The sequence below is a fragment of the Sciurus carolinensis genome, chromosome 5 (genome assembly GCF_902686445.1).
Source record: "Sciurus carolinensis chromosome 5, mSciCar1.2, whole genome shotgun sequence".
NCBI lineage: Eukaryota > Metazoa > Chordata > Mammalia > Rodentia > Sciuridae > Sciurus > Sciurus carolinensis.
Genome location: NC_062217.1, coordinates 54457427 through 54469450, shown reverse-complemented (window position 1 = coordinate 54469450; position 12024 = coordinate 54457427). Strand labels below are relative to the sequence as shown.

General features: G+C 32.6%; 1 protein-coding gene across 6 annotated transcripts in view; it reads left to right on the top strand.

Moving 5' to 3' along the window:
- Positions 1-12024, top strand: part of Diaph3 (diaphanous related formin 3) — a 545588-nt gene that overhangs the window by 221245 nt on the left and 312319 nt on the right. For all 6 annotated transcript variants that reach the window (XM_047553083.1, XM_047553081.1, XM_047553085.1 and 3 more), the window contains 5 exons: positions 3683-3793; positions 4082-4200; positions 4949-5065; positions 8805-8923; positions 11755-11819. In XM_047553083.1, coding sequence (XP_047409039.1) covers positions 3683-3793; positions 4082-4200; positions 4949-5065; positions 8805-8923; positions 11755-11819 — 531 coding nt within the window. The remainder of the gene's footprint in view (positions 1-3682; positions 3794-4081; positions 4201-4948; positions 5066-8804; positions 8924-11754; positions 11820-12024) is intronic.

Below are 12024 nucleotides of genomic sequence, written 5' to 3'. Positions count from 1 at the left end.
TTATGTGTTATCATCCACTTATCAGAGACAACATTCAGCCTTTGTTTTTTATGATTGGCTTATTTTACTTATCATGATATTCTCCAACTCCATCCATTTATCTGCAAATGCCATAATTTTATTCTTCTTTTTGGCTAAATAATATTCCATTGTGTATATATTACACAGTTTCTTTATCCATTCATCAGTTGAAGGGCATCTAGGTTGGTTCCACAATCTAGCTATTGTGAATTGAGCAGCTATAAACATTGATGTGGCTGCTTTAGTGTAGTATGCTGATTTTGAGTCCTTTGGGTATAAACCGGGGTAAGGGATAACTGGGTCAAATGGTGGGTCCATTCTGAGGAATCTCCATACTGCTTTCCAGAGTAGCTGCACCAATTTGCAACTCTACCAGCAATGTATGAGTGTGTTTTTTTCCTCACATCCACAACAACACTTATTAATGCTTGTGTTCTTGATAATAGCCATTTTAATTGGAGTGAGATGAAATCATAGAGTGGTTTTGATTTGCATTTCTTTAATTACTAGAGATGATGGACACTTTTTCATATATTTGGTGATTGCCTGTATATCTCCTTGAATTTTGTGTCTTAGCTTGTTTGTCCAGAAAATGTCAGAAACCAAAGGTTAAAAGTCATAGTACTGAGTAGAGTACTAGACAGTAAATTGTGTCCAACTCTAGAAGAGAATTGTGTCATGTCATTGAAACCATTTCTGTAGCATAGTACAACTTAATAGAGGTCATATTCTAAAAGCATGGTGATTGCATCTTTATGATGAACAACTTATTCACATTTCTTGAGTTTCTGTTAATCTTTCTATTAACATCCCCAGGTGACAAACTATTTTTTTTTTCTTAATGAACGAGTGATTCCTAATGTACATATTAGTTTCAGTTTTAAAAGCAGAATTACCCTATTCTCCTCTAAAACCTGTTGGCTTCCTTGCATTTTGTATCTCTGTTATGGTACCATTTCCTATCAGTTGAACAACAAATGTGGGAGGGCTCTTGTAAATCTCTTTTCTTCTGCCTCAGTGTGGTGTCCAAATTTTACCAGTTTTTCTTCTTTAGATTTCACGTGTTATTCAAGCCCTCCTCATATTGCTCACCACACTTAGTTCTATGATAACTTCTTTTTTATTTTTACAGACTGCATTTTTATTCTTAATCTGAATGTAATATCTTTATTATTGTCCCTGCTTTGCCTAATATCCATGATATTCTCCAGCTCCATCCATTTATCTACAAATGTGATTTTCACTATTTGCCCTTGTATCTGAATTTTTTTGTTTGGTACACCAGAAGGCATGTCTGATCTGTCCTTGTTCAGCATCATCTCTCTTAACTCCTTTACCCACTCTCTAGGCTCAAAGGATTCCTGCAATTTGAATTACTTGTACTTCAGTGAAGTGACCCATGTCTTTGTGCATATTAACTCTCTGCTTGAAATATCTTAGTCCATTTCTTCATCAGGCACCTTCTTATTAATCCTTGAGTTAGCACTTTTATTAAGTTGTCCTCATTCTTATTTAGTACCTCCTATTGCCATTGTATGTCAGACATATCTCTTGTAGTACGTAGTATGTTTTACGACGATAGCTTTGTATTTGCAGTTGTACAGTTTGTCCTGCTTCTCTTTGTAGCCCCTGATCCTTCTTAGGTGTCTCTGGGAATTAATATGGCATAGATTCTGAATTGACATCCACTGTTGGTATGCTGAATTGGTGTAAAATCTTGTGATACCTCAAGTCCATGTATAATGAGATATATGTGAGATCACAGGTCTGTGTATACAGAAGTAACTCCTTGATCTTTACCTTGATTATAGGATTTTTTTTATCTGTTAGGAAAATCAGTATGTTTTGGAACATGTATGTAGATTCATAAACACATATTTGCACGATATAAAGAGTGGTTATAGGCCATGTTAGTGGTAAATAGGGATTAGAACTGGGAAAACATTCTATAGATTTAAATAGATTATTTCAGCTTAGTTTCCCACTTTTCTTTCTTTGAGAAATTATCTTTTTTAATATTTCTTAGAAATAACTTGTATTATTCTTTCCCTTCTCCTCACTTTCATGCTTATTTTTTTCTGCATATATCTGCTTTCAGTTTAGGTGATATTTTCTGCTAAGGTTAATGTTGCTTGTTTTTGCTTCTTTCTGTGTCCTTCCTAATTTGCATTTTTCTAGAATCTGGTTGACTGAGACTGATTTAACTTCTCTGAATGTAGGGAAATGTGTGTGTATATGCACACCACACACAAATACTCTCTCCTCCTCCTCCTCCTCCTCCTCCTCCTCCTTCTTCTTCTTCTTCTTCTTCTTCTCTCTCTCTCTCTCTCTCTCTCTCTCTCTCTCTCAGATCTTTAAAAATTGCACAGTATTTACTGATAAAAATTGTTTGTGAGTGCTGAGTAATGACTGGCAAGGGAGTGGAAGGAAAACATTTTAAACTTGACTTAGTGACATGAACTGGTGATAGCTGAGTGAGTATGTACCAGAAAGGTAGACTGTTTTAAGGTTTTTAAAGTATGTTTTCCTGATCCCTCTGTGTCTTCTGGCACATTTCCCACACCTACTTTAAGCAATCTTAAGGTTTGACAGTAGAGGCGTGCTGGTCAGATTTTAGTGCTTGGATATCAAATATAACAATTACTATATATTTCAACCAGCAGGAACTGAGACCCCTGTTGGCGTCTTAATCCAAAAACAACATTTTAAATTCATATAAACCTTGCCTTAGGGATGGAGAAAAGACAATTTAGGGAACAGCATGAGGTTAAACATATTGATCAGTAGTCCAGTAGTTCTTGTTAGACTTTGAGGAGAATGTACACATAGAGAAATAACATTATCAAAACAACAAAGAATGATTTGCTTTTCTAGAGAGAATCTCTTTTGCTTCAATGATATGGATTTTTGATGATGAAAGATACATTTCAGCCAGGGCTAAAATTTGTTGAAATTTTGGTGTTGAAATTTGGGTGTTAAACTGAAAATATTTGTGATTTTTAAAAAAATATTATTTAAGCTGTACATTAAAGGGTTTAAATGAGGTATATAGTTTATTTCATGTTAATAAAAATAACAGTAGTTTTAAATATTTGCCACAATGTAAAAACTGTTGCTTGATAAATTTTGAGAAATTTATTATGTAATACTCATTATATAGCTTTTGGTTATAATAACCCTGTTAACCAGATTCAGTAACCTTTTGATCTTGTGGTCTGTGGGAATTTGTTTCTTTTGATGAATGGAAAATTACTTTTTGGTTCTAGTTTCGATGCTATCCATTCACTAATACATATTTCTAGTTTTTAGCTAGGATGTGCTTAAGTTCTAGTGGATACATGTGGAATGATATTGGACAAGACCCTATCTTTTGGCTATTAGCGAATTTTTATATGGGGAGATATATAATGTATAATATTTCTCCATCTCCCTTTTTCCTCAATAATCTCAAATAAGTGAGAATGAAAAACTACTGAAACTCTATTTCTTTTAAATATATGTAATTGACTAAAATATTTTATGTACAAATTATTTTATTAATACATTCTTCTGTGAGAAAATATTTGGTAATAACTTGGAACAGAACCTCAAATTTTCCATTTTGTTGCCTTTTCTCTAATGTTAGAGACCAAATCTAAGTCTTACTGTGTGTCTGTTGTAGGTAGCTTGTATGCAGCTCATAAATGCCCTCGTTACATCTCCTGATGATTTGGACTTGAGGCTTCATATCAGAAATGAATTTATGCGTTGTGGATTGAAAGAGATATTGCCAGTAAGTGCCCTGCAGTTTCCTTATTAATATTTAAATTAGAAGAGTACTTGAGTGGGGGAAATTTAGATAAATTGCCCTCAAGAATAATTTATCTCTTGGAAAAGACTTGAGTATAAAAATCTATTTTTGAAATGTAGATGATAAGATTTGAGTATTATTTAACACTTTATATGTTTGAATGCTATAAATCATGTTGAATGGTTGGTTTGTTGTTTATATGTTATTCATTAATTTTTTGCATAATTAAAAACAAAATCATTCATCATAATTGCTATTTAATATCTCTAGAATTTAAAACGTATTAAGAATGATGGCCTGGATATCCAACTTAAAGTCTTTGATGAGCATAAGGAAGAAGATTTGATTGAGTTCTCCCATCGCCTTGAAGATATTAGAGCTGAATTTGAATATCCTTTTTTTTCCTGTGGTTTAGTCAAAAGATACATAAAAGTACTGCAAAATCCAAAGCAACTGACTGCTCCCTGAAAATATTTAACTCATTTGTATGTAAACAGTGTGAAATCAAACCTTTTTATATCAGAAAAATGTTATTAGCTCTTTTCATTTTTGTGAATATACACATATGTGAATTGGTACTACAATTAACAAATGGATTCTGTTAGACCAGGTTTTTATATGTGAGCATCTGTTCTTTTTATGTTGGGCATCTTCCTTTCTACCTAGCACTTTCCAGCGCTAGGAATTTGGTAGCTTCCACCGATCAGCTGCTTCTTCCCCGCACAGTGGGTTCATACTGTTTTAGGCCCCTTGTTCATTCTGTAGGGCTGCGCTCTTCCCGAGGTCCACCAGTTTCCTGTCCTCCACTAGTGCCTTTCCATGATAGATAATATCTGACATGACTCTGTCAAGTGAGGGCATCCATGGAACTCAATGTGGTCTTCACAACCAGCTGCCTACTACCTTTGCCCCCAGCAGCTTTTTTACTTAGGAAAGGCAGATTGGAGTTGGTTATAAAGGAGAATCAAGGAAGTGTCAGGGCAAGTTGCCATTCCCAGAGTTATTCCCCTGCCCTCAATCTTCAGTACCTGTATTAGGGTAAGATACTTAATGGTTTCTCAAAGTGTTACACAGCAAATTATGTATTATATTATTATAAGAGTATAAATAAGTCCTTATGTTCCTTAATCAATTTACTGAAGCATCTGATGTTTACAACATGGTGTGGAATACAGTTAAGGAGACCAGAGCAGAGGGATATTTTATTTCTATTCTTCAGCATCTTTTGCTTATTCGAAATGATTGTTTTATAAGGTCAGAGGAAGTTATATTCTAATGTTTTCTATCACCAGTAAAAATCTATTAATTGTGAAATTCATTTGAACTAAAAAATAATTTTTATTTCTGTCATAATTGATTTATAGAATGTGTTTTTTTCCTCTGGTCATACATTTAGGTACATGACGGTGACACACTATTATTTTACTATGACTTTTTAAACTGCAGTGGATTCTTGGTTAAAGTCTTTCATCTGAATAAAAGTTCAAATAGCAACAAATTCATGTGGTAGATAATATTTTCTTTTTATTCCTTAGGCAGTAGGAACGATATAAGTTTCTTTTCATGTTACAGGAAAGGTACTAAACACAGCTTTTATTAGTGTTTAAGTATCTGGAAACTACATTAATAATATAGGTGTGTTTAATGTTTCTAATGTATTGGAAAAACCATACATATGGCTTTTCAGGTTTGATTACATCCTAGCCAGCTAATCTTAATAAATTATTTACCCTTTTTCTACTTCATCTACATCATAATGCAGCTATATATGGTAACATGGGTAAAAATCAGAGCAAATCCCTGAAAAATGGTGCATGCTCAATAAGTGTTCTCTATATTCTTTCCAGTTTTATTAGTATTTTATGAGAGAAGCTAAGATGTTTAAATATAAAATCCCCTAAGTTGCCCCCAATTTAGCTTTGATTTCATTCTCAGATATTGTGGGAGTGTGTCTTTCCTACTTAGTTTCAAGTAGAAGAATTTGTTAGAAAAGATTTTTAGGCTGTGCCCCTGGGTAATGGCAGAGTGCAACTCAGAGATGTACTGATGTACCTAACAAGAGACAACAAGAGTCAAAATGTTGGAACTTCAGGTCCTTCAGGAAGAGTACAGGTCATGTACCAACTTCTTTGTAGCTAACAACCCCATCAGTGTTTTAAAATATGAGTTTAATGACCTATTTTGCTGCTTTCTAACATTTAAGATAAAATAATAGATTAAATATTTAACTATTTTATAAATGCTAGATAAAAAATACTAATTATGTAAGATTTTAAAATACTACTTGCATCCTGCTAATTACAATGCTATTTTTCTCCAAATTTACTTCAAAATGAAATTGAAAAACTTATATTTATTCTGAAGTAACCCCATCAATTTCTTGATCTGTGTGTGAGTGATCCTTCCGGCTTCAGGTTGGTTGTTGCTGTTGTAAGTTCTCAGGATTTCAGGACCCTGTTAACATTAAGTGGTTTAAATGTGTCTGTGGTGTTTTAGGAATTGTGTCCAAGAGGCATGGCATTACGTCCAACTTCAAAACAGATCAAAATAGACAAATGTCATGGGACATGTTTAGCTCATCTTATTTTGACAGGAGACATAGTTGTTACAAATTTTACACAAATTTTACTGTCTGTCTTTGTTCCATGATTGCAAACTTGCAGTTAGTTGTTGTTATTATTTGTTCCCTCTTAAAAAGTTACATTTTTATTGCTTTTATTTTACTATTGTGTCACAGTTGTAGTCATTTACATATTTTTGTCATACATTCATCTTTAAAAAATTAACTTATTTAGCTTTTTATTTACATGCAGTAAAACAACTTTTAGTATAAAAGTAAAGCAACTTTTCTATCAGTGTTGTTCTTTTGGTTCTCTGTTCATGTTTTGGTTTCATCTGTTGTAGCATGGACCTGGGAATTTGCCTTTTCAGAAATCTTAGATGACCTGTACATTTATTATGGAATAACATTTTAAACTACTATTGATATGAACAAGTACAACTTTTCATTTTTTTATGAATAATAGAATGTAAAATGTTCTCATTTAAAATAGTTGATGGGAAAGGTTACGAGTTTTTTTAAAAAATTTTCACTTTTGGTACAAAAGGAAATTTTACTGAAATGTAACTCTATTAAGGAAGATGTACGTAAGGCAGCCACAATCCCTCAAGAGAAAGGGTGAAAAAAAAGTGCAGCCAAGATATTTGGAAGGAGGAGATGATAAAAATCTGTTCTGACCAAATAATTAATACCTTATCAGGTAAAAATATGATAATAGTCAAATGCTCAAGGGAGATAAATTTTGGATATTTGTCAAAAATACTATAGAGAAAATGAATATGATTTCAGAACATCCTCCAAGAAGAGTGGCATTCTGTTGGTAATGGCAATTTATGTTCATCCTTTAATTAACTTATTCATGTATTTTTCTGGCAAATTCACTAATACTTCTGGTAGAGATTATTTTCTAGATGTACATTTCCAGGATCCAGAGACGCATTATTCTTGGCTATTTTTGCTTGCTGAAAATTTTTACATGAAATTTGTGCCACATCAGAAATGAACTTATAACTGGGCATTGTGGAATTGAAAAAAAGTTTACCAACATTACAATTTTAAAAAATGACAAAATGTCTTCCAGTATTAAAGCGAAAACATTTTTATTATTAGTTAGGATGACATTAAGAATAGAAAGGGAATACATCACAGAAAATTTCAAATGTGATACATATATAAATGTGCGTGAAATGTAAGTGTAAGAGAGATTGTAGAGGCTAAAATATTAAGGCCTGACATTATTTAATGTCTTCGAAAGAAGTTGAGAAAATTGAGACAAACAGTGGTGACAAAAGCTTCTGGTTTTAGTCTTTACCCAGGAACCATTCCTTGAATATTTTACCCCATGAAAATGAATGATTTAGTTTTGTTAATATTTAGCCATACTAGATTTTATTCAGCATAAGAGATGGTTTATTAGGTGGTAGGTAAATACGTCAAAGACAGTAGGTTACCATTAATAGGGAAGACTGACCATCACACAACGTAGAGAGGGTTTGGAGGAAAAAAAAACCACACTATACTAGTCCTTAAGGAAAGAAAGAATTCTTGGAGGTGATTGGGGATGTAGTTCTGAACCTCATTACAATACTGTCTACTCCATCATTTAATTTGATTTTATTTACAATTTTTTTTTTTTTTGTGTGTGTGTGTATTGCTTTCACATTTGTTGACTGTATTCTCAGGGAATGTTCTTAGGCTATTAGAAATATAGATGGGCTACGTTTAACTACAGAAACAACATGGATCCTATTTGGGGATTTTAGTTGAGATTTAATTTTGGTATGTTGTCATCATATTAAATGTTCCTGGTTTTCTTTTGGGTAAGAAATACTAGTTTGGTATTACCTATCATTTACAGTATCAGTTTTGTTTGTGTTTGTGGTGCTAGAGATCTAACCCAGGGTTTCAGGCATACTAGACAAGTAAGTGCTCTGCTACTAAACCACATCCCCAGCTCCTACAGTATCAGTTTTTAATTTGATTGCATAAACATGATGAAAACAATGTGCCAATATGGTTTTAAGAACTTCCCGTAAAACTTTTTTGTAGAAAATATTGTTTCTTGGTTTATATTAATAAAATGAATGAATGATAGCTATTTTGGTGTGGCACAGTGAAGTTTGATGATTTTTGAGGACTATGTTCAAGCCCATATCTCTTCATCTTAGTCTTTTATAACCATTGATGAATTAAGTAAAGGTTTTGATTTTTATTCGAAAGTCATCTTTAAAGCACTATATATTTCCTAGACCACTATTTAAAAATATTTATTGAAATCAGTGTATGGAAAGTGATTTCTATTATATTTACTCTCATGTAATTCTGTTACCTGTTGAAACTGTATTAACAAATTGTTGGAAATTGAAATTAAGCTTAACAAAAATTTTTGTTCTGATGTAATAAGTATACATTTACTCTTTTCTTTGGTTTTAGACAACAGTACTTCAAATTAATTGATGAGTGTGTATCCCAGATTGTATTGCATAAAGATGGAATGGATCCAGATTTTACATATCGAAAACGATTAGATTTAGATTTAAGTCAATTTGTAGGTAAGTATTTCTCCAGTTAAATTCAAATGTTTTATTATTTTTTATGACTTGGGTTAGCTCTCTGGTATTGGTTCTTATGATGGATCTCCAGAGGGTCTTTGAAACCCTTTCAGGGGATCATAATAGTCATTGTAATAATAATTTATTAATTGCCTTTTTTAATCTGTTGATGTCTTCTACTGATGGTGCAAAGCAATGGTTGTAAAATTTATAAATTAAGGCAGTGGCACTAAAACATGTAGTCAGAATATTCTTTACTGTACATAGAACAATGTAACACGCGATGCATACTTGTAATTCCAGCTACTTGGGAGGCTGACGCAGGAGGATCTTAAGTTTGAGACCAGCTATGACAATTTAGCAAGACCCTGTCTCAAAATACTACTACTACTACTACTACTACTACTACTAATACAAAAGGGGCAAAGATATGACTTAGTGGTAGAGCACTCCTGGATAGAACCCCAGAACAGCAAACCAAACTAAACTAAACCTGCCAGTTTTTAAAAAAGAATTTCCATGTAATCATAAGAATAATTTTTATTATATGTTGCTTCTTGTACATTTTTTCAATACTGTATGTTAACAAATGAATTAAATGCATAAAATAGTTGTGTGTACCAAAGTACAAAAGAGTAAAAAACAATCTTTCAGTTTAAAACACTGTCATGTGAACTGGTTACTCTAAGTGTTTAGCATCCATTTTCTTAAAACTGGAATAGAGTGAATCTGTACTTTAAAGAAAATGATTGGCAGAATTTTGACCAATGAGAAAATTGGAACTTTTAAGTCAAAATTAGAATTTTGAAAACTCATATTTATTGCTATTACCTTGACAGCTTCTAAGTACTAAGAAAAACTTCCTGTTGAGTTTAGTGAGGTTATTAACCAATATGGTTGGTTATTTTGATAAAGAGATGTGTTAAAATTTGGGAGATGTGCTTGACTCAGCAAACTACTCTTTTTTAAATGACCACCTGGTGATACAAATTTAGCATAGGCAAAAGATCCATTAAAAGTACAACAGTGATCCATTTTCCTAATGTAACAGTGAAAGTTCATTGATATATGTGACTCTATTTAAGAAGTACCATTTGAAATTTTGGTGTAACCACAAAGAAGAATATCCAGGAAGATCTGAAAAGGTTATTAGCACATATCTCACCTTTTCAACTACATAACTCTGCAAGATTGTGTTTTTCTTCTACACCCCGAAAGAGGAATGGAATATATAGAGTGAGTAAGGAACTAGATAATATTAGTGACTTTGATAAAGAAAATGCTTGTTTCTGTGGAGAGAAACAATTAGCATTTCCTAAGGAGTATGAAGGGGACACAGAAATTAAGAAAAACATGCTCTACACAGGCAGCAAACCAAAATGAGAAATGATTTTGAACAGTGTTGGAAAACTATATTCTACCTGGTCATTAGGAATGTTTTTTTCTTGAGTCTGTGGGATTTTGTCATTGAAGTCTTAAGAAAGAAATAGAAAGCTTGAACACTGCTTGACTATATAAGTGAAGCATATTTATACAGTTTTAATAAATTTATTGCTTATTTTAAATGTTTAGAATAAACTTATAGATTTAAATACAGGGAGACTGTTGTATAGGCAAGAGAAGAGATGAAGTTCAGCAATGGGAGAAAGGGATTCAAAAACTCGGGGTGCATATAATATATATTGTAGTAATCAAGAGTTACTGTCTATATTGTAGGAACCAGAGAGTTAATTATTTAGTGCCATGGAGCCAGCCAATTTAGCAATAGAATGACAAAAAATTGAGATTAGGGAGGCACACTGTCTTCATCTTCTATAATAGGAAGTTTCTTCTAACCACCAGAATAATCTAATATAGAAAGATCAATGAGAGGTTGCATTTAGGAAGCAGGCTAAAGTTTGGATGCAGTGATTTGGTTGACTGTTTCTTTTCATTTTAAGTTTTTCTCTAATAAACTATGTTCATGTATTTGTTTCATTAATAAAAAGTTTGGATAATATACACACACATATATAAATATAAATGGTGAATCTATTTGAATCATATCTCCTGCATAATATACTACCATAGAGCTATATTTCATAATTTATTTAATCCATTATTAATGAGCATTTAAATTATTTCCAGTTCTTTTAGTTAACATAAACAATATTTTAATGAGTATTCCTGCCCAAAGGCAAAATCCTAAAAAATAGAATTGCTGCATGAAAGAAGTATGTACTTAAAATTTTAGCAAGTAGCTCCTACTTTTTAATCAGCAATGTGGGGAACATTTAAACTGTGATTATTAGGTTGTAGGAGAGTTGGTTTCCCCATGCCAACTCCAGTACTTGACATTATGGACCATTTAATCTTTGCTGTGAGTTCTCATTTAAAATTTTATATTTTCATATTACTAGGTTGTAACAAATCTTTTAGTAGTTGATTTTTTTCTCCTAATTTTCTCTTTATTATGGCTGCCTGTTTTCCTATTAGCCTCTGTTGGTCTCATTTTTCCTTCTTCCTTCAGAATATTTATGGGTTGATGTTATAAACTTCTCAATATTATATAATTAAATTCTCTCCTCTTGCCTGATAGAAGTTTAAAATTGTACTTGAGTTTGTCTTTTCTTTTTTTTCCTTTTTTTCTTCTTTTCCTTTTGTGGTATCAGGCTTTATAAAGCCAGCTCTGTTCCAGCTTTTTAATGTATTTCTCCATTTTGTTTACCTTTTCACTGTTTATCAGTATTACTTCTAATTCCTTTCCATGGTTTTTTTCTTACTAAACTATTGGAGTTACAATGAATTTAAGTAGTACTGCAATTAAAAGATTTTTGTCATTGTGCTTTTAGATGTTTGCATAGATCAAGCAAAAGTAGAAGAGTCTGAAGAAAAGGCATCAGAACTTTACAAAAAAGTAAGTAAGGTTGACCAGCCTTGCCAGACTTTGTGGGGAAGCACTGAAGGCACGACTGGACCTCAGGGACTTTGCTTGTTATTCCCTGTCTTCTTTACTTCCTTCACGTATTGACTCATACACCATTCTCCATGTATGACTTCTTAGACCACCATGTTATTTCAAACTCTTCATTCCCCATTCCCAAGTTTAGCCTTTCCTGTTC